This window comes from Chlamydotis macqueenii, chromosome 5, assembly GCF_036417535.1.
Source record: "Chlamydotis macqueenii isolate bChlMac1 chromosome 5, bChlMac1.mat, whole genome shotgun sequence".
In the NCBI taxonomy this organism is placed as follows: Eukaryota; Metazoa; Chordata; class Aves; order Otidiformes; family Otididae; genus Chlamydotis; species Chlamydotis macqueenii.
In genome coordinates, this window is record NC_141560.1 from 61,108,703 (window position 1) to 61,131,882 (window position 23,180).

The 23,180-nt window shown below is 38.2% G+C and overlaps 1 protein-coding gene across 6 annotated transcripts in view; it reads right to left on the minus strand.

Annotated features, from left to right (window-relative positions):
• The window catches only part of GALNT18 (polypeptide N-acetylgalactosaminyltransferase 18), a 252,587-nt gene that overhangs the window by 39,814 nt on the left and 189,593 nt on the right, over positions 1-23,180 (minus strand). For all 6 annotated transcript variants that reach the window (XM_086748472.1, XM_086748471.1, XM_086748469.1 and 3 more), the window contains 2 exons: positions 22,048-22,185; positions 17,731-17,826 (listed from right to left, as the gene is read on the minus strand). In XM_086748472.1, coding sequence (XP_086604598.1) covers positions 17,731-17,826; positions 22,048-22,185 — 234 coding nt within the window. The remainder of the gene's footprint in view (positions 1-17,730; positions 17,827-22,047; positions 22,186-23,180) is intronic.

Genomic DNA, 23,180 nt, shown 5'->3' on the forward strand with positions numbered 1-23,180 from the left:
CTCCGACTTCTCTGAAGCTGTTCTGCATTTCAAGCCTGATCTACATTTCATGGGTGTTAGCCAGGTAGTGTTTTATTAGGCATTAACTGAAATACTTGGGCCAGCCTTACTGAAATTAGAGTTTTAGTCATTGTCCTGTTAGCCTAAAGTACTCAGAGTTTATCCTTCATGGTGAGTCGGAAGGCTTCATCCTAATTGTTGTACGCATTATTGAATCACAGTTGCTACTGTTTCATACTGAAGATGAAATAGTTTTATGAATTACTTCATTTGATTATAGTTACCTTATTTCCTTAATGTTTGGTTTGCCCACTTTAAAGAGTTAAGAACAGGTGTCAGAAATATTCATGATTTTTTTATATCTGTCTCAATTCTTGGGGAACTACTAGCCTTTTAGGGAAGTGATGGTTACCTGAAGCCATGGAACTTTTTTCCTGACAGGAACTTTTCTTCAGCCTTGGCCACACACAGTCCTTGGCTTGGGGTTGGCAAATTCGGGAAGAGACAGAATTATTTCAATGCCACTTATATTTGCCCATACAGGTAAGTCTTCACTTGCCCAAGATGAGCTGGGTTTCATCTGCTTTGTACCGACAGAATAGGAAAAAATAGTATAATGAGATGGCACGTTGCTCTAGCCTGACCCTGCTTGAGCAGAGGGGCTGGACTAGATGATCTCCAGAGGTACCTGCCTTCCTCAACCATTCTGTTCTGGGAAGTAGTCTCCCATAAGCACAGGACTGCAAACAGCTGGGCAGCAACAAAGTTGGAGGGACAGGAAGAATCCTAGGAGGTAAAGTTTGTCTGATTTACAGAAAAAGTTAATCAGCACTGATTTTTAGAATCAAGGAAGTCAAAGAGAAATAAAGATCAAACCTGTCACAGTTCTTGTAGGTGGTGTTTTTTTCCTCTTACTGACCATACCTACAGAGTTATCATCTCAGGTGGTGTTTCTCAGATGTATTCCTGCAAATTATTTATGTGCAGTTATGAATGGAGTCTACAGTGGGCAAATTTTACTTTAGTTGAAAAGAAGCTACACAGGGTATTAAAAATATATTTGGAAGCCAGAAATGGGCATTCTGCAGCAAACAATCCATAATTATTCAGCATGGCTGCTGTTGAAAGTGGGAAATTAGGTACTTCAGAGTATTACCCATGTACGTCACAGATCTGGCAGAGTAACATTTAGCCCACTTGACAGTTCATATTTAAATTTGTCTTGAGTGCTGAAGAAGGTCCCAATTCTCATAGTTCATCATTATGCTAACACAATTACTCCTGTTACTTATCATATTGAATTTAAAAATGCAGTCTGGAAAAAAGCAATCTGATTGCTTCAGAAATTCTTTAAAAATTCCAAATTCATAGTTACTAACACAAAATAATATAAACTTGCAGAATGTTTAAATCAATCCAATAGGTGAAAGGACTTAATGTCGTGACTACACTGGACACAAATAAATAAAAACATGATTAGTCTGTCATTGTCATAATTCTACCCAGCAACACTAATTATATGATGCTTACATAATGCTGACATCACACAACATTTTGAAGTCAGTTGGTACCCACTATAAGCCTATATTGTGAAAACACTGCAGGCACATTATAGCAAAGGAAACCTTTTTATCACATTGTGCTACACTAATGCAATGGTATTTGATAACTTCTGTTTGAACAATGGGAGATTTCCTCAGTTGAACACATTTGAGGACAAATGAAAAATTTAAGGATTTGGTTCTGTGTTAATATTAAATAAAAGATCTGACTAAACCCCAAAACTGATCCAAAATTCGCAGCATCATTGGTATGAGCTCCTTCTTACACACTAACTTCTGTCCCTGCTCTTTGGTCACAGACCTCCATTCTAAATGCAAAGCAGCATGGTCTATGAAAGTTTCAGGCTTAAAGTGGTAACTTATCTCAGTCTTCTCCAGTTTTTTTTTTATTTAAACTTCGTGTTATTTTAACAAAACTTGTGAGTTCATAAGCTATACTGCTATTTTTTCCTTCTCAAACTGATGCCATTAGTAAGTCAGACAATGCAGACCTCACAGTTTTAAGGCTAATTTCAGAGTTCAAAAGTACTAAAAATAAATGCTGAATGGAATATGCACGCTGAATAAACCACTACATCTTTAACAGAGCAAGAGCAACAAAACTCAAATGTTTGCAATCAGTGCAGTTCCCTGCTAAACAAATACAAAATTAATATTGTAGTAACATTTGAATGACTTAAATGCATTCATCAGCTTTTTCACTTGATTGCTCTAAGCCTTTACGGACAGCCAGCTGAGCAGATAGGCTTGGCATAACAGAGCTATCCCTGTATAATTTGTTTAATCACACTTCTTTTTTTTTTTTAAAAAAAAAGAAAGAAAGAAAAAAAAAGAAGGCAAATTATTCAATAAATTTTAAGCAACTATTTTTAAAGCTATAAGGCTCTTTACCTTACAAAAACACATTTAACCCCATCGCTCCAATTTCTTTAAAGGCATACTATTGCTCTTCTACTGTAACAATAAGTGTTATTTCTGTACATTCTAAATTGAAGCAACATTCAAAGAAGTACTATCTGTGACTGCCACTTAGTTGACATGTTAGTAGATTTAAGAGTCAAAGAGGACCATTAGTTTTTTTATTTTGATCTTCCATAGGCTATATACTTCCACCTTCTCACCCTCACCTCTAAGTCCAATAACTTGTATCACATTAAATTATAGTTTCCAGAATTGTATTGATTACTTCAGCAGTCACTGTCACTGCTTCTTATGATGGCTAGTCATCCGCTCTGATATGAATATGCACCTTATTCCTAATTTCCATCCAACTGGCTTTAATTTCTTGCCACTGGTTCTTGAAACAATGCTGAACTAAAGTCTCTAGTATCCCGTATTTTCTTTTGGGGAAAGTACTTCTACTTTGTAAATGTAACCCAGTTTAGATTGAACTCAACTCTTGCTAAGAGCTAGTTTGATTGGTGATTTAAAATAAATCATCTGACAAACATACCTCTTTTCTTGGCTTACAAATCAATGCAGATTTTTTGTCAGAGTTCCTCATAAATATTCAATCAAGATTTTATGTGAACAAATAATTTCTCATATTCTCTCTGCTTCCTGATTGGACAAATAATGGTTAATGAACAGGAGGAAAAAATATCCTTTGTTCACAGAAACACACTGTGGATACAATAATTCCATACACACTTCCGCAAATAACCCTGCTCTGCAAATGGTGAACAATACTACAGAAAAACTAAGCTGAGCCCTTCTCTGGACTCGCTCCAAGAGGTCCACGTCCTTCTTATGTTGGAGCCTCCAGAGAGAGTACCACCTGGAATACTGCGTCCAGCTCTGGAGCCCTCAACATAAGAAGGACATGTTGGAGCAAGTCCAGAGAAGGGCCACGAAGATGATCAGAGGGCTGGAGCACCTCTCCTATGAGGACAGGATGAGAGAGTTGGGGTTATTCAGCCTGGAGAAGAGAAGGCTCCAGCAAGACCTTATAGCGGCCTTCCAATACCTAAAGGGGGCTTGTAGGAAAGACGGGGAAAACTCTTCAGCAGGACCTGCTGCAATAGGACGAGGGGTAATGGTTGTAAAATAGAAGGAGGTAGTTTCAGACTGGACATAAGGCCATTTTTTTTTACAATGAGTGTGATGAAACACTGGAACAGGTTGCCCAGAGTGGTGGTGGATGCCCCATCCTTGGAAACATTCAAGACCAGGTTGGATGGAGCTCTGAGCAACCTGATCTGGTTCAAGATGTCCCTGCTCCTTGCAGACTAGATGACCTTTAAAGGTCCCTTCCAACCCAAACCATTCTATGATTCTATGAATTGCTGATCAGAATTTGAATGAATGCTGTCAAAGTAATATGGCTCATGTAATTACAGACAGAGTTAAATATGCTTTAATGGGGACTGAATTTGGTCCATGAATTCTAAATGAGCCAGTGGATGACTTCAACTAATGGAACGACATAATAAAATTATCAATAAAACTAAGAAATTATAAAGTGAATCTTCCATCTATGGTATTAACTATCTTCTCTAACAGTTATTAATATTGTCAAGAATTTGAGAAACAAAAATCTGACCTTCAGAACTTTAACTCTGATGAAGTAACAAATGAGACTGTAACATCAATCAAAAGAATGTTTGAATTGACAACCATCCGACAATTACTACAACATCAATCTCCAAGTGTTCTATATATGTGTTCCAATAACTATGTTGGTTTTATGCTGAATTTATATTGTAAGTGATAATTTATTTTAAAAACTGCTGATTGAAATGCCCATTTGCAATGAGAAGAGACATCTTTAAAATACGGATAACTCTAGTAATTGCTACATAATATGCAACTCTGATCTACTTCGAATTAATGCACTTACAAAATGTGAAATGCTCAGATAGTATTAGATTATGAGACACCGCAGGTTTATTTCTCCAAAAGCATCAATTAAAAGCATTTCCTTAGCAAAGGAAAGCCCTATCCTTCTCTTTTGATTGTACTACGTATTTTTCAGATGAAAATAACTGAACTATGGAAATTTTTATGCTTATTCCACCTGGCAGAGAACAACTGTTAACAGAAAATGGAAAGTTAATTTAACTTTAAAAGAATATTTCAACTCAACACTAAAGTAGTGTATGGAATATCAGTATATTGTGAAGACATGGCTTCAGGATAGCCACTTAATATATGTTTGTTAAGAGAAAAAAAATATACATGAACACTTGTGAAGTACCATTGAAATTATTAAGATATAACTGAATAAGATGGAGCACAATTTCACCAGTCATATCATGTCCAAGGCCAGAGACACGTGTGGATAAGAGGTATGGCTTCCAGCAGTTCTCAACTGCTATGCTGTCGACAACAACGATCTGGTACAAACAAGACCTCTGAGGAGTCGTACTATCCATTAAAAGCAGACCTCTAGGTGGAGCAAAGCCGACTCCACCCTGGGGAAGGCAGAGCCACTGTACCTACGGCCCATTAATGAGCTCCCAAGGCAGGGTGTTCTGCAGGGCCCAGCTGGGCACGAGCACCACTCAGGGTGTGCTGTCCCAACACCTGCACTTCTCTGTTGAAGAGACTGTGAGGTGTTTATAGTCCTGGTAGGAACATGGCTAATGGCCTCAAGCCAGTGAATACCACTTCACTGATGCTGAACTAAAAGCCATATTCCTTTCTGAAGACAGGTGGTCCCTTTGTGGCAGTCTTTTATTGCTTTCAGTGAGTCTACTACCCACGGTGAGGGAACACCACTCATCATTCCATACAAGTAGTGCTCGTTTGCAAAGTGCTTGAGTGAGATCTCTGAGTGGCCCAACTTCAGGCTCCCAGCTCATGGTATTAGCCAACCATTGCAGAAGTCAGCAGCAGCTTCAAAAACACAACAGTCAGTATATATTGGGAGTGTTAGCTCCAAAGCCCTTTGGCACCAGCTCACTGGGTGCATGTAATAGACTATTGTAAGTCTATGCTCCTGAACAGAACCAAATACGAAAGGCAGTGTTACCTTTAATCGGCTTAGTGTTCAACATGAAAAGCACAGAATCTGAATCCAAAATCCAGTACCAGGCTTATCATCTAGAAGCTCAGCAACGTTTCACCTTTGTGTATTCAAATATTTTGATGTTTTAACTTGTTGAAATCCTTTTGGCCAAAACTGTCCATACAAAAATTTACTTACTATAACACAAGAAAAAAAAATTGCCTGGAAATGTATGCACATTTTTATTTCACAGAATAGAACAGTTTTGAACTATTGTATAATATTTAGGCTAATAACCCTAATCTCTTCTAAATTAAAACACTACATGAGAGCTTGAAATGCTCTAAGAATTTTAAATTCTTATGTACTGCACTTGCTTACAACAGTTTGTTTCAATTACACTTTCAATTCTTTTTTTTTTTTACTACAGATATTCTGGGCAAACTGCCTTAAAAATGTAAACTAGGGAGGAAAGTTCTTATAGTGACCATCACAAGCTCAGTAACCATAATTTGAATCTTACAAAATGCAAAAGAAAAGCCCAAAATAAGACATTAACTTTAAATATTTAACCAAATGCTGAATAAACTGTTTCCAGTCAAACTATAGAGACAGCAGATATATGTCCCTCACCTCCTATATCAATAACAGATATATGAACAGTGGACAAGATAAGCAGGAAAGATGATGATGATGACAAAGTAGGGTATAGTCATCTAGAAAGGCAACAGAATTCATGAGATGAAGAGGATAACCCAAGGGCCAAGAAGCAAGTACAAAAATTAAAGTAATGCAGAAAACATGCAAGATAGGACGAGAGGTAATGGTTTTAGGACGAGAGGTAATGGTTTTAAAATAGAGGGGGGTAGATTTAGATTAGAAATTAGGAAAAAAATTTTTACGATGCGAGTTATAGAACACTGGAACAGGTTGCCCAGAAAGGTGGTGGAGGCCCCATCTCTGGAAACGTTCAAGGCCAGGCTGGATGAGGCTCTGAGCAACCTGATCTAGTCAGGGATGTCCCTGCTCCTTGCAGGGGGGTTGGACTAGATGACCTTTGAAGGTCCTTTCCAACCCTAACCATTCTATGATACTATGATTCTATGATAATGTTAACATGATACACAAAACATGAAGTGGAAATACTTCATAAATTATAAAAAAAAAAAAAAATTCTGGGAAAAACTTTCTGTAATGTACAGAACTAACCACTTTTTCTTAAAAAAAAGAAATAAAATTAAAAACCCACACCAAAAACCCAAACTGAAAAAGCCCCAGATCTGTGAGCTGTATAGTACAACAGAGAAGAACAGAGGTGTTAATCTATTAATCCTATTGTTTCTGCGCATGAGCATTTTGTGGTCCCCAGCGTACTTCTCTGTGCTTACTGCTACTTTTTGCTGACATAATGCATTAATCTCTTCTGAAGTAATGTGATGAAAGCTAAGTTTATCAAGCCTAGTTCAGTTCCATCGGAATTTTTGCCGGTTGAAGTTTCTATTATCTCTATGGAAATCCTGCTTTACTAGGCAAAAGTTTTCTAATTGAACATCTTTGACAGCACTTTCTCAGTACCCTTCTGACATTGCAAATGCTGACCAGAAGTAATCTTTCGTCCCATTAAAGGTCAACTTATGCTTCTTTATCTTTTCAGGACATCTTACAATGTATGTAAAATCACACCAGCACCTCTACTGTAAAGTATTAAATAGTACAGCTATTTTAAAAGAACTCTTATTCCTTCTCTGAGATGAGCATTTCTCTTTTATTTAGAAGAATGAATGATTGAACAGATACAGCATATTACAGACAACTGTTTTTATTCCTGTTATATTTTCTGGTTAGGGGTTTTATTTGTTTTTTCAAACACACGTCATCTGTGGCACTGGCCAAGTTACCTTTGACTCTTCCACTGCATCTACCTGCATAAAACAAGCAGTCATTCCTCAGTCAGAAAAATGCTTACTGATTTGCCAATATTAATTTTAAAAGACATTTGTTTTCTTAGAGCCTTCTTGTCTCTAACTTTTGGAGTAATTCAAGTTCTTAATGTTCTTTCTTAGAATCATAGAATCATAGAATCATAGAATGGTTAGGGTTGGAAGGGATCTTCAATGGTCATCTAGTCCAACCCCCCTGCAAGGAGCAGGGACATCCCTGACTAGATTAGGTTGCTCAGAGCCTCATCCAGCCTGGCCTTGAATGTTTCCAGGGATGGGGCCTCCACCACCTTTCTGGGCAACCTGTTCCAGTGTTCTATAACTCGCATCGTAAAAATTTTTTTCCTAATTTCTAATCTAAATCTACCCCCCTCTATTTTAAAACCATTACCTCTCGTCCTATCGCAACAGGCCCTACTAAACAGCTTCTCCCCATCTTTCTTGTAGGCCCCCTTCAGGTACTGGAAGACTGCTATCAGGTCTCCCCGGAGCCTCCTCTTCTCCAGGCTGAACAGCCCCAACTCTCTCAGCCTGGCCTCATAAGAGAGGTGCTCCAGCCCTTTTATCATCTTCGTGGCCCTCCTCTGGACCCTCTCCAACTGGTCCATGTCCTTTTTGTGTTGGGGGCTCCAGAACTGGACACAGTACTCCAGGTGGGGTCTCACCAGGGCAGAGTAGAGGGGGAGAATCACCTCCCTCGACCTGCTGGCCACGCTTCTCTTGATGCAACCCAGGATGCAGTTGGCCTTCTGGGCCGCAAGGGCACATTGCCTGCTCATGTTAAGCTTCTCATCCACCAGCACTCCCAGGTCCTTCTCCTCAGGGCTGCTCTCAATCCATTCTCCGCCCAGCCTGTATTTGTGCCTGGGATTGCCATGACCCAGGTGCAGGACCTTGCACTTGGCCTGGTTGAACTTCATGAGGTTGGCACGGGCCCACCTCTCCAGCCTGTCAAGGTTCCTCTGGATGGCATCCCTCCTTTCCAGCGTGTCGACGGCACCACACAGCTTGGTGTCGTCGGCGAACTTGCTGAGGGCGCACTCTATCCCACTGTCCATGTCACTGACAAAGATGTTGAACAGGGCCGGGCCCAGCACAGACCCTTGAGGGACGCCACTCGTGACCGGTCTCCACATGGACATTGAGCCACTCACCACCACTCTCTGAGTGCGGCCATCCAGCCAACAACTTATCCACTGAGCCGTCCGTCCATCAAACCCATGTCTCTCCAGTTTAGAGAGAAGGATGTTGTGCGGGACAGTGTCAAAAGCTTTGGACAAGTCCAGGTAGATGATGTCAGTTGCTCGTCCCTTGTCCACCGATGCCATCACCCCATCATAGAAGGCCACCAAATTGGTCAGGCACGATCTGCCCTTGGTGAAGCCATGTTGGCTGTCACCAACCACCTCCTTGCTCCCCATGTGCCTTAGCACGGTTTCCAGGAGAATCTGCTCCATGACCTTGCCAGGCACAGAGGTGAGGCTGACCGGCCTGTAGTTACCCGGGTCTGGTAACTAAATATTGGTCCTAAATATCTGGTCCTAAATATTCATAGGACTCAAAAGAATTGAACTACTTTTTGAATTCTTGCTTTTTAACTTCAACTCAGGTTCCGGAACATGAATGTCAAGATTACTACTTTAACCAGATCACTGGTTTTAGCTTATAGTTGTATAGTACTATTTTCCTTTTTCATTATTCACACTCACCTTCAGCAGTGATTCTATACACTAGGCAAGAATACAGATTTCAAAAGCATCTAAGGCATTTGTAAGTCTTTTAATTCTAGTGCATCCTATCAAAACAAAGAAAAAAATTTCTTCAAAATAAAACCCATTTCTCCAAGAGTACATAAATGCTATATGATCCCAATTGAGAAAATCAATGTTACTCTTACAAAAAAAAAATGACTGCTTTTCAGCTATTTCATTTCACTATGGTTGGAGTTTCAATGCCAAGTGATTAGTTCTCTCAATTCTCACCGGCATATGCAATGTTTTTACACTACATAGTTTCAAACACAAAAATAAATAAGCAGCAACATCCATTCTGTCATTTCCAAACTGAAGGATGTAGAAGATACTTCCTCTGATCCTGAAGAATGAAGTTCTACAGCTTTTTTTTTCTTTGCTTTGTTTTTAATTAGTGAAGTGGAAGACACAAAAGACCTTGTCTATCCTAGGTCTGAAACATGAAGGAAGACCCCTTGTGCTCATTCTTTTGAATTCAAGTGTCTTTTGCTCTGAGAATGGAGAATGGTGTTCATTATGTCTGATACTTTCATAAAATGAAGAGACAAGTTAGTCTCTGGTCCTACTATCATGACAACCTACAGTCAGCTGAAAAATGCAGTCTACAAAATCACTCACTGGTCTATGCTCAGACAACGGACCTAGTGATCAGATCCATACTTGTAGTTTACAAACTAATAATTCAGCATCACTGATCTTCACCTGTAAACGAACAACTCTCTTCAGTTTAAGAAAACCTCTCCTACCAGGCAATAGATATTAAATTTGAATAAGGTAAGCAATATGGAGGACTGGGTAATTGGTCATATTATCTGTATCAACAGAAAGCCTCATGAATCAAGCCACAGTAAGTACAGAAATAATTTACTAACGGCAAACGGTTCAGTACAAAATTTGCTTCAAAACTAGAAATCAGATTAACAGATATTCTCTCTGAAACTCTGTACTGAAGTAAATAAATGAATTTATCCAGAATCAAACTTAAGGAAAAATATTTTAAAAAAAGAAAATATCCAACATGAAATTATATATTATAGTCTTCACCTACAACATGTCCCAAAGAAGAAAGTGGTGCCTGTTCTAGGGCAAGGAATGACTGGTTGGTTTTGGAAACCTTTGAAACACCTCTGTAGCTCCCTCATGCCCCTGTCATAAATTCTAAAGAGGCTGCAGCTTTGAAAAAGTGTTCACTGCATTTAGCTTCTCAGGTGTACATCAGGAAAGGTCTGTATTTTAAAAGGGACTGCAAAAAAGTAACACCAGATTTTGTTTCCATTGCAAACAAGGTCAGTTTCTATTAACATTACTCTGATCAAAACCAGGACTTCTGCACTAACAGAAATTAACAGAAATATAAATAGCCTCAATAAACTACTCAGCAGGAATGTCTTATATAAGACATTAATTGCGACTGCAAGCAAGCTCTTTACAGAATATATGTAAAATAAAAATTAGAATTCATTAATGCTTATAACCATCTTTGCTAGGCAGTTTCACTAACTCTGTAATTTTATCCTCTATTACTCAGACTGAACTAAGCAACCTTGACTAAAAAAAATATCTAGTCTAGTTCCGGAAATACTTACTGTGGAAAGACCCATATTCCCAGAAAGCATGTTGTATGTACATTAAGTTAGTGTTAGGCCCAGTGCTTAGATCATTCCATAAGACTTAACAAAAAAAGCAAAGGAAAACAATGAGCCTGACTGGGCTCTGTTGGATGCAGCTTCTGGCAGAACCCAAAGACCCCTCTGCAGGGACACTTCATCTGCAGCATCTGCCAAGAGAGACTACAAGGAAAAAGGGTGCACCGCTGAGACAATCTCAGGCAGCCACACTACAAACCATACAGGGCTTAATGCAGCACCCAGCACAGTCTAAACTGCTTGCCAAAGCCAGGGACTGATTGATGTCTGGTCTCCCGTAAGAATCAGGCCAACCAGCTATAAGCCGCCATTCTTGATGCAGCTGCTCCACATTGTATGAATAATGACATACTCACTCCAGCTGTGCAAAGAGAGGAATGACTACTCTTCCTACAGCACAGTGTGACTTTTCACTGCATAGCATCTGGACCAAGACGTAATTAAATGCTTTCAGTTCAGTTTCTGTATAGCACCCTGTGTATCTCCGCATACACAAAATAATTATCAGAAACCAGTTAGGTATTTACTAACTTCAGACTACTGCATTAGCAGCTCTGCAGAAAGAAATGATACTGCACAGAGCAGATTTCTGGTCAGACTGTCTTATACACAGTATAAGACAGGTTTTATAATGTATCTAACATTTACTTTGAAAACAAACATGAACATCAAGCCTGAGTTTGCATGTGACTGACAGCTGTTTAAACAGCTGCTGTGCTTCTTTTTATTGCTTAAAAAATACTCCCTGAAAATGTTTATTGTAGACATCTCATCTTCAGGGCAGTGATTTTTCAAGTTTGAAGGGCCAATCATTGATCCACATCAGCAGGTTTTGTTCTGTTCTTCCTTATTCCCTGACTACCACTGAAACTTGCTAGTACCAGCGGCTGCTAGATGTGAGGCCTTCTGTTTAACTATTTCCTTGCACAGACCCTCAGTTTGTAATGCTTATGTGCTTTACACACACACTGAAGAACAAGGTCCTACTTCTAAATAACAAAAGACCTCTTGGAATGTAGGCATTCCATAGTAGTTTCTTAGAATGTTGTATTTTTTGCCTACATTAATTACAATTTCACTATAAGTTTAATTTTCAGCTGTAGGAGAAAAAAGAGTATGTCTTCATCCATAAGCCAGCTCAGGATCTGAGTCATCACAGTTATACACTGTTGTTAAACTTCAGAAACTCCTTTATCTACAACTTTTCAGGACACCAACATTGTGGTGCACTGTTGGCAGCAGAATCAAGCCTGTACAGGAAAAGCAGCTGCACTATTCAGTATTTGCATGATTTCTGTATTTTTTAAAAAATGCAAATGGAAAGGTGTTCTGGAAAGCCTGACCTGTAGTAAAGGATATAATCACATGCTTTCTATTAATTTCTCCTAATAAGATAGTATATAATGCTTCTTGGTTTGCATACTTCACATGCACAGAAAGCAACTCCTAAGGAGGCTACTGTTTCTGCTTCCAAATTCCCTTAACATTCCTTCTGAAAAAACATGTGGTTCTTCTTCTAGCTTTCCTGGCATTGACGATTGTCCAATTCAATATGAATTTTATTAGGCAGAGGAATCTAAAGAAAATTTTTAACACTGTAATAGACTTACTAAAATTAAGGCTTTATTAAAATCCAGTTTTGAGATGTTTATATTTGTAATGTCTCAACAGCCTCAACAACCTTGCTCTAGAGACATCTAAATTATTAATTGAAAATAAACTGACAAATTTATTTTTCTTGTTAAAAAAATTATTTGCAAAGCTATTTTAATTCTTTTGATAAATATTTGCTGAATATCTGTGAATTTTTCCCTTTTCTAGGTTTTAGAAATTGAACTGATGCCATATGGTGCTTGTGATCAACCCTGTACTTTTTTACTGGAATATAAACACCTTCAGCTACTTTGACTTACGCATATTCTTGTTTACAAATTAACAAATATCTGTGTATGAACACCCACTATGCTAAAAAAGTACAATGAAAAAAAAAGTAGTTTCTATGTAAGTATACCTGAATAACATTTAAAAAGGAGCACTCATGAATCATACAAAGAGTTTTCAGAAATTCATGGAAGTTCTTGTAACTGCTGTTTCCAGTACTTCAAACACAGTGCTTAGAATACAGCATTAAACTTTTAGGTCAGAACCTCATACGGTGTAAACTGGCATAGCTCTACTTGTTGGCATGGCTTCTTTTTATTGCCTTCAGCAGAGTAGCAATAATTCCTACCAGATAGGGCAGTAGTCATCAGTTACTGAGTGTTAGTTCTGCAATCTCTAGCAAGAATACGAAGGGATATGAATGGGTGTCCCTTCTCACCTCCATTTCTTTTCTAGTAATTCTCCCAATCTAGTCTTCTGACCCTGGTCCTCAACTCTAATTCCTCAAAATCTAACTGGTTTGTATTGACTTTAACATCCCTGGATGAGCTTCGTGGTTTAACTGCTTATAAATTGAGACATATATGAGCCAGAAACTATTCAATAAGGGAATACAGAACTGCCCATTTTCCCCTCAATCATAAGCACTTTTCAAGGTACATCTGTGTACTTCAAATATAACTTCATTGACTGATGGTTCTTGTTCATTATACAATAGTTATAAAGTCTCTCATAATGTGGTGTTTCATTCCCAGCAAAGAATCTTCCAAATTATCACTCAGGAGTAGTTTTATTGCAAGTGACATGCTGTCATCAGTCTGCCTTCAAGATGACAGGCTTGATTAAACAGCAGTCTTAAACAACATCAAACATCCAGGCTTAGGCAATTCCCAGAATTAGGAAGAGAACAGAGTCATATACTTACTGCAACTACAAGCACTTACCTCTTCCATGCAAAAGGGGACATTCCTGGAAATGGACCTTCTATGGCTTAAACATACAACTGAATTGTACCTTTGCTTCAACAAGTTCAAGAATTAAAACAGTATCTTTATCCTTTTCTGCATGAACCACTTTTAAAAAACAGCAAAAACCTCACAACCTCACATGAACTTTGTTTTGTACTCTTTTGTCACAACTATTCTTCTGTCTTCCCTTCTTTCCTTCACATTTATCTCCTCTCATTTTCTCCGTTACTGCCTGTTCACCTTATCTGCCAATTTTTCTGTTTCCCTCTACTGTCAGGCTGAAGGGAGACTGCTTCCTCACACCCCGCAGCTGTCTCCAGTGTTGTCTCTTTGGCTGAGAACACCAAAAGCCCCTTCCAAACAGTTGACCATCAGCACACCAAAGGTACCAAAACCACCTTACAGCCTTGCTTCATGTACATCTAATAACTGCCTAGTACCTGTGGTGACTATGAGAAGTAATAGCAAATGCTTAGGTGTGACAGTGATGTTCTTGCTGATGAGCCTGAGGAGTTATGCCAACACACCGTATGTTGTTGTACAGACAGTGCAGGAGTAGTAACGGCAGTGTTGATTTTGGACAGATAGTGACTAAATGCAGAAATAGAAAGATGTGATGCTTAGGAAGCAATACACTCCGGCAGCAGAACTAGGGGAGGATAAGCAACTTAGAAAGCTATGCTGTTCAGATGCTACCAGTTGGAAAGACAAAGAAGTTCTCAACAGTATCTATAATTACCTGGGCAACATTTTGTAATGAAATCACTCTTACTAAAGATAAACTAGTAGCAATTCTTCCCTTAAATTCATGAGAATGCATTGCAGGATGGCCAACCATTTGAGGTTTTTTTGCTGGTTGAACATGCAAGTTGTTCTACTCAGTGGGTGCTATGAAGTGTCCAGGCTGCTGGAGACCAGGACAAAATAAAGCTACCCTGGGAAGCACTTTCTGAAGACAGAAGGAGTGCACAAAACATACCTAATCCTAGATTCCAGTTTTCTAAGTGCCCTCTGTCTTTTCAGGCCAAGCCAAATACCCAGCTAGAGAAATTCTTTCTCAGTAGCAGTATCAGAGGACTAAGGAAATAGAGATATTACATTCTGATTTTCCATTCCATCCTACTACTTAACCACATGTAAGATTTGCATTATTTTCTCTATTTGTACAACAGTACCATAAAATAAACACTGTTATAAAGCACTCTAAGATACTTGCAGGAAGGAACTATGAATATATTAACATTAGTTACAGTAGACATTGAGTGCATTGCTGAAAGGCTAGGGAATCTGAATCACAGAACTCTCGCCATCACTAATTCTGATGTCTATTTAAAATGCAACTGAAGTACCATGGGAAAAACTATTTTTGATCATTTCACTGCTATTTCCTTGCCATTTCCTACTGCATTTAATTATGAACCTACACATGACGTTTTCGATATTCTCTGCAAAAAATGGAGCACAGGTTTTTAATGCCAGGTATGCAGTTCCCTTTTTGTTGACTTCAATGCTTTCTTTCTTGTACAAAACATGCTAAAAAGAAACAGCAGCTGTATGTACAATTCTGAAATTATTACTTGATGTCAAACACCTGATCTAAGCTATTTCCTATGCAAAAAGATGAAAATCCCAAAATATCTGAAAGAGGCTAATGGAAAAATAAAAAAAAAAGGAAGTTATCCAATTTAGAAGGGAGGCTACAGCAATAAGAAAGAACAGTAACTTAAATTGAGTATGAGAGAATGGTTCCTGGAAGCCAGATACATTAACACACATGTAGATGCAATTCTGCAAAGCCCTCTACGGTGGCAGCTCTAAAATTCTAAGTAGTAGAGCTGCAACAGTAAAGCTTTGCACCAGAACTAAGAATGGCATCATCAAAACCCTCAGTCATATAAGCAGTCCTGAATCAGGGAACCGAACTTTTTGACTGACCTGTTTTGATAAGGACTGCCAGGTGAGCAAAATAATGTCCTTTATTTAGCATTTCACAACTACTAGAATAAAATTAGTGTCTCACTAATGTCTTCTGTGGTTACTGGCAAGTTCACTAAGATTAAGGAATGTTTATTCAAATAGTTTCCAATATGCTAGAAGAAATGTAAATGGCGGCAGCTCTGTTTAAGCAAGAGATGTAATACATGCAACGGAAATCTCATAGAAGTATGCTGAACATTTGTTAGTGCTTTCCCTGTTAATACCATAATCCCTAACATAGAGAAAGTCTACTCATTGCGTAAAAAAAGTTCTCACTCATTACCAGGGTCTTGCTCATATGAGCCTTTTGGGGAGTAGTCTTTAAAATAATTTGTTACAAAATTAAATGCATAGCAATGGGAAGAAGACACAACATTGTAATTATGAAAGGAGCAGAATCTTGTCAAGAAGTTTCCCTTGCTTCTTTTCCCTCTGTCATTTATTTGCTGCTACCTTATTTACACAGAACTTTAGCTGACATTCAAAGGTAGCTCTTGATCTGGTGAATACTAAACTGTGCTAATTGAAGTGACTTTTGTTGTTGTTGCTGTTTGTCTTTAAACTATAACTAAAATTTCTAATCAAAACTTATAGCTGTTCCTGTAGTGTGTTATCACAGATGATGTGCCAGAAGAGAGTTACGGCACCCTCCTAGAAGACGAAGAATAATGGCCCTGGCTCATAGATGAATCACACGTTTCCTTAGCGAACACTGAGGACTAGCTTGAAAACCTCCTGGAGGCAAACAGTGCTTACCATATAATTATGTGACAAATAAGCCACAACCTATGAGGTGAGCAGGTGTGATGGATGGGATTTTCAGATATTTTTGTCTTCGTAATTTACTCATTATCATTCATCATTTATTCAAGTGTGACGCCAGTAGTGATCAGTATTAAAGGACCTCAGCAAAGGAAGTCAGCAGAGAACACAGCTGCAGCATGTGTGACTTGGCAAGGAAGTACAGAATCATATCTGCATTTCACCACACTCATGTTTCCAGCTCACTATCAGGTCCAGGTACAGAGGAGAAGACTACGTTGTTGCTCTGTATTTATTTCTGATATTAGGAGGATTCATTTGCTGTATAGACAAATCACGTAACTGACAATCCCATGGATAAAAACCACATTCCATAACTTCAGTGAGCATAACAGGATCCTTTTGAGAAAATAAATACAAAAGGTAGTCAGAGAAAAAGAAGATTCAAAATGGAGACATCTTTCAGTTTCTCCAGTCACTCCCACAAATACATCCATTTCCTTTATATCATTTTTGCTTATGCTACTTCTCAGAGTTAGATAATTTGCATATCTCTTTGACAAGCATGTTCTAGACCATGTAATATTATTTTTACAGTCAAGATTTGCCTATCAACACTTTCACCTATGCCCGTACAGGTAGCCACTTGGGGAAGTACAATGTCTTAAGCCTCATTTGCCAAGTTTATAAATTCAGCTGTGGTGTAAGAAAGTGGAAAGGTTTTGGTAATTTTGTTCTTTGGCACATACTAGAGTAAGAGAACAACAGTAAAGAAAGAAAAAAAAAGAAACTTTAGAAGAAGGATTTTCATAAGAACAGGGTTTGGAATTTGACACAGCTGTATCATGTGAAGAAGGTGGTTGTACATCTCACATTTGTGAAAATGAGAAAGTAAAGATATCAAGTAAAAAGATATTGTTTCAGATAATGTATAAATAAACTGTGAGTATATGTATGTATGTATGTAAAATGTTTTAAAATGTATTGTTTAATTAATATGACATGCACAGTTAAAGATCAGACATTAAAGCTTTTAGCAACAAATCTGGGTCAGTGCTGATTCTCATATTCCTTAAATTCTTTCAAAATGAATATGCAAACTTCATTGTCAAAGTGCTAATATACCAGTGATTCTCAATTTAGGGCAGAAATAATGTTCTAGCTTTCTATAAAAAAGCTACTAAACAGCACACAGAGGAATTGCTGCAGGAAAACAAGGACAGATACAAGACGATTCCTCCTACACAGTCTACAAGGAGCAGCAGCAATATGAGAGATCTTTAGAAAAACTTACCTGTGGTGTCATTCCATGGCAGATATACATGATTGGGATATTCTCCGTGTCTGGCCCTTGATCAAGGCACAAATCACTTTTCAGGGAATTCTGCAGCTAGAATAAACAGAAAGAAAAAGAAATCAAGCAAATCTTCCACGAGAAAAAGATGGTATGATTACTTGATTTTCTTTGAAAAAAATCATATGTACTTGAGCAAGGAAATATGTAAAATTAAAAATACTTGTTGCAGTGAAGATAATTGAAGAAAAAGCATCTGGACTAAATTCTTTCTTGTAGATAATGTAACACTATTGATTTCAATAATGTTGCACAAGGTTTCAGGGGTGTAGACTTCAAAAAGCCTTCAGAGAGAGCAATATTTTTTGTTACATGTTTTTAAAATATTAAGCCTGATGCATTCCTGGTACACACTATATACAAAAAATAATTTTTGTACCAATGCAACTAGCTGAGCACTAGGGATAGAGTTTCAAACACAGGAGAAAGCCCTGTAATTAAACAGCTTTTCAGAATCACTCAGGAAAGGCTTCTAATTTCTGGAAATAATTTTAAAAAATCCTTTCTGCTGACACTTAGAGACTTCTGGCCAATTGGTATGCACTAGCTCTTCTTTTCATTTTTCCAGGCTAACTCACACACAGCAATCTAGCTATGAATAGACTGCAAAACACTTGGCTTTGTTCATGCAATGCTGGGACAGAATTTTCTGAATGCAAAGTGCTAAATTAATGAGCACAGATAGCTGGAAGGTGTTTTTAGAGCATGAGGCCAAAGATGTGGATTGTATACCCATGGGCATGTATAAAGGTGTTCAGTGGTGTAAGATCGGTTCAGAGAACATGAGAGAATTGTCTGATGGAGGGAATGAAGAGGTGATGTGATTTGCAACCATGTGTGACTAACTGAGCAGTTCTGTCAGCTGCGCACAGGGGCCTCCGTTGAGGAAAACAAATTTATGGAAAGGAAGTCTAGAAGTGCATTAGTATGTAAGAAGTGTGGACAAGCCAAAGTCTGAAGCCAGGTACTGAATTAAATCCAAAACATGAACTCATCTCTACAAGATTTCCAACTCCAAACCTAAATCTAAATTCAATAATAGGCAGGACAAATCTCAACATTAAAGATAAAATATGCATTAGGTATCAATACTGGCCTTACTCTTAGCTGCAAACCTCGAGAATTAAAGTAAGTTTCCTCTCTCAAAGCTTTGAATTTTTTAGCCATAAACGTAACCACAACCATGACTCTGATCGTAATCAGATGTTAGGCACCACTCTCTATCCAAGCCAATGATAAATATCAACCTTATTAATTCACACCTGGATCTATCTCCGCCTTTTGCTTTTCAAAACCTCTTCCACAAGCTCAAGCTCTAACGCTTGTCCTAGCCCTAATGTGACAACCTTTTCCACAACAACTCCCATAATAAAGGAAGCAAAAAAATCCACCTTGACCAACACCAGCATGTGACTGAGCTGAGAGGGCTGACCCAGCAGTAGAACAGATAGACAGACTCTAGATTCCCAAGCTCTAAAAACAAACATGACCTTAGCCCTAACAGCAGCTGACTGGTGATCAGGTGCTGAAAGAGAAAACAGAGAAAATACTAGATTCCTTTTAACAGCAGTCCCCTTCTTATGAGCCTTGAAAACAAAAAAAAAAAAAAAGAGCTCTTCAGAATTAATTTCTCAAACTCTTATCCCAATCACAACTCTACAATTAACTTAGAATATTTGTAGAGAAATTACTCCTACAGAAAACAGAAAAAGAAAAAAAAAACCACTGGCCTGTTAACTAACAATGCCGTTTCAAAATCACTAGGTTCAGACTCTTAGGAACCATTCCTTTCCAAATTCTAGTGGCTTTTTGGGAATCAACAATTAACTTGGGTAGTGCAGTTTTAGACTACCAAGACTTAATTACAACCCAAAATATAACCAGGTCACCAGTTTCCACACTGAAAAAATAATTAGTCAATACTGCCATTCGCTCCCTTTCAAACTTAGACGCTTACAGAATGTAGAGATAAATTAGACTACTGAAATCTTGAATTTGCAAAATTATGTCAAATATCAAGTTGAAATTAGGAAACCAGTTCCTACACTAAATACATCAGCTTTTGGTCCACTGATGTCACTTTCTCACAACTCTAAGGGTACTGCAGAATTCAGAAGTAAATTTAGGTCCTAAACCTTTACGCTGCCACAAACCCTAACCCTAGCTATATGCCACAGCATCAACTAGACAAGAATGAAAAAACTATTTTCCTAACTCTCGCACAACTAATATTCAGGAAACAAATATGGGTGTTGACACTGTAGACGCCTATATCCTAACCCTTACCCCTATTCAGACAGCTTTTGTAATTACTTGGTATAAATTAATGATAATGCTATAGTAGCCATATCTCAATTTTCTAAAAAAAATATGAAGTCAGTTGGAAGCACTTAGAGAATCAGCAAGCAGCTGACTTCCTTTGAAATACCACACCTTTCTCCATTATGAGCCACGCAAGCGAACAGGAAAGTAGACATGAAGGAAGATTAGAGATCCAAACAATTATTTTACTGAAAAGAGTGGGGCACTGTATCTTTTTGTTTCATACAACAGCATTTCATAAAACAATAAGCTGTGTATTTCCTAAAATACTCCCCCTTTACCTGTACATATACATTCCCACAGCTGTCCACTACTACTTTTGTCATAGTACAAACAATGAAGTAACGCCTACTCCTCACATCTTTCTTAGCTGATGAGGCTGCTCTCATACTGCAGACAAGAGACTGCATCATGTGCATTATTATGCAGTACCCAAATATGCATGTTCTGCTGACCAATGAGTTCAGTATTTCTGTAACAAACTCTTCTGATTCTTTTTGGTTCATACCTTGCCAAAGGCAGATGGAAAAGTCTCAGCAGAATAAAAAAATCGTAGAATCATAGAATGGTTTGGGTTGGAAGGGACCTTTAAAGGTCATCTAGTCTAACTGCCAAAATCATAGGGTGCCTGTTCACTGATTTTTATTTTGACCTTCACGATGCTGAGTTAATCCTGAGACTATGCAACAAGTACCTTAGCTTTGTGACTGCTATTCCTTTGTTTATCTAGTATCACTTCTACCTGCAATCAAAGATTCTTTAGCCATAGGTATCTACACATGCACCTATTAGCTGCTATTCTTCCTTCTCCTCAGGAAACTCCACACCTGATTAGATCATGGCATTTCTGAGGGCAATTCCATGCAGTCTGTGGAAGAGGCTCCTTGCACACAGATGTGATTTTGGCATTGTTCTGAACTATTTTGGAAGGTAACCATTATCTCGTGCATTAACAACAACCTAAACCTTTGTTGGAAATGTTTTTCTTCTCTTTTCAGATTGTACAAAAAGCAAAAATGATCCTTTTAATTGATCATCAAAGGGGTCATGAAACTTTGCGGGGCATACAATCACTGCATTTGCTAAACCAGAGCAGCTGCTCTATGGCACCCTCAAATGTCTTCTCAGAGCCATACTGGCAAACTGCACAACTCAGACTTCTTTTTGAGGAGGAAGGTGTCAAGCCAAGTCTCTCGCTTCTATGATCTGCTCTTACTAGTTACATTTCCTAATTGGGATTTGCATGCAAAAAGGCAAATTTAATTAATGAAAATAAATTTTTGTGAATATGACACTGGATAGAGAATGTGAAAGGACATCCTAGCTCTACTATTTTATTATGGGCCTGTATTAACTTACTGTGCTCATCTTCCATGTCATGCACACCTCTCCTCTCTGTTTAGATTGCCAGTGTTCTAGGGGCAAGAATTGTCTCTACTTTAATTAGCACAGTACCACTCAAGCATGATTTCAACACAGACAAGATTACTACTGTCACACAAGTAATGATGATGATGATGATCCTAAAATACAGGCATTTGAGGTTCTAAACTAAGATCTGGCTACAATATTAAGAAGCTTGCAGTTGAAATACTGAGTCTATTTTATTAATTCACCTGCTACCACAAACCTTCCAACTGACAGCTCCAACGTGCCTAAAAAATCATGTCTTGAGTATCTCTGAGTGGAATGCAAGCCATGAAACAAAAACAAATAAAAAAATCAGGGAGGACAATAATGTGCAGAATACTTCAGCATGAACTACAGCAAAGCAGCTGTCTCAGTCAACTAACCAGTCTAAGAAATACTTTAACTAGCGACTTCAAGTTTATCTGATTCTACTTGGAGCCAGGCATTGTCTTCATTAATTACTTCCACTATTACACCTTCCCCTCCACACCTTTTTAAATCAGGAAATGTAAACAAGATCCTTACCACCCCATAGGCGACAGTATCTGAATACATTCTCATTTCTGGATACACGCTGACAAGATACCACCTAAAAGTCTTGCACTGGAGCTTCTTCCTCAAGGCCTTCCTCTCAGAAATATCACCAATATCAATTCCAGAGTCCTGCACACAAAACAAAGGACAGAAAAAGCAGAAAAGACATCAGTCGATACACTTCTGTCTAAACTAATCGTCCAGAGTCTCCCTCATTGCAAAGATGATTATGACCTATGATAATTATCAGCTTTTGGTTGCAAAGTAAGTCTGTTATCCACCATACTCCCTAAGTGTCCCAATGAAATATAATACAGGTCACCATGGTGGGGTCTCTTTCAAAGTCTGCTTTGGTAAATGGAAACACTCCTATTGACTTCAGTGGGCTTCAGATCTAGCTTCCAACGAATATCACTGTTGTTCTCTAATTTCCTGGCACTTGCCAAATCCAAAAATAACTGGCAGGAAGTAGCAAGTTGCTCTAGAAACAACCTTATCGCTGGCATTCCACTGTGGCCTAATCATTAGTATATGATTAGTCTGGGTTTACTGCTTCACTGCAAAGAGCAGAAGCTCTGCTCACCTTTCTGAAGTATCACTTATTAAATTTCTCTGCTAACGTAAAAAGATAAGTTATTTTTGTAAAATACAATTGCAGAATATTCTCTCCCCTAATTTTTATTCTCATTTACATTTCTGTATAACCTAATTTCTACTTATCATAAGACCAGATCATAAAGTGTGACTTTCATAAAATCTCTGTATATAAAAATCAATAATTTATCACATAAAATCACGCAGTAGAAAGAGAGGGATCTAAGTGCAAATCCATGGATGCTGTTTGACGGGAAGTAAAATGAGACATTCTGCTCCACACTGTGCTTTATCACTTCTGCCTCAGAACAAAATGTAGGATAAATAAATTTCCACAGGGAAATTCTATAATCTATCTACTTAAACAACTGCCTTTACTGGGCCATAAACACCCCAAAGATTTTGTCAAGTCCCCAAATATGATTTAAAAATAACATTGGAAACACTGTATTTTCTTAGTTGCACATCAAAAAGGTATCTTCAGAAGTATGTAGGTTTCTGAGCTGCTAAAGCAATGACTGCTGCTTACA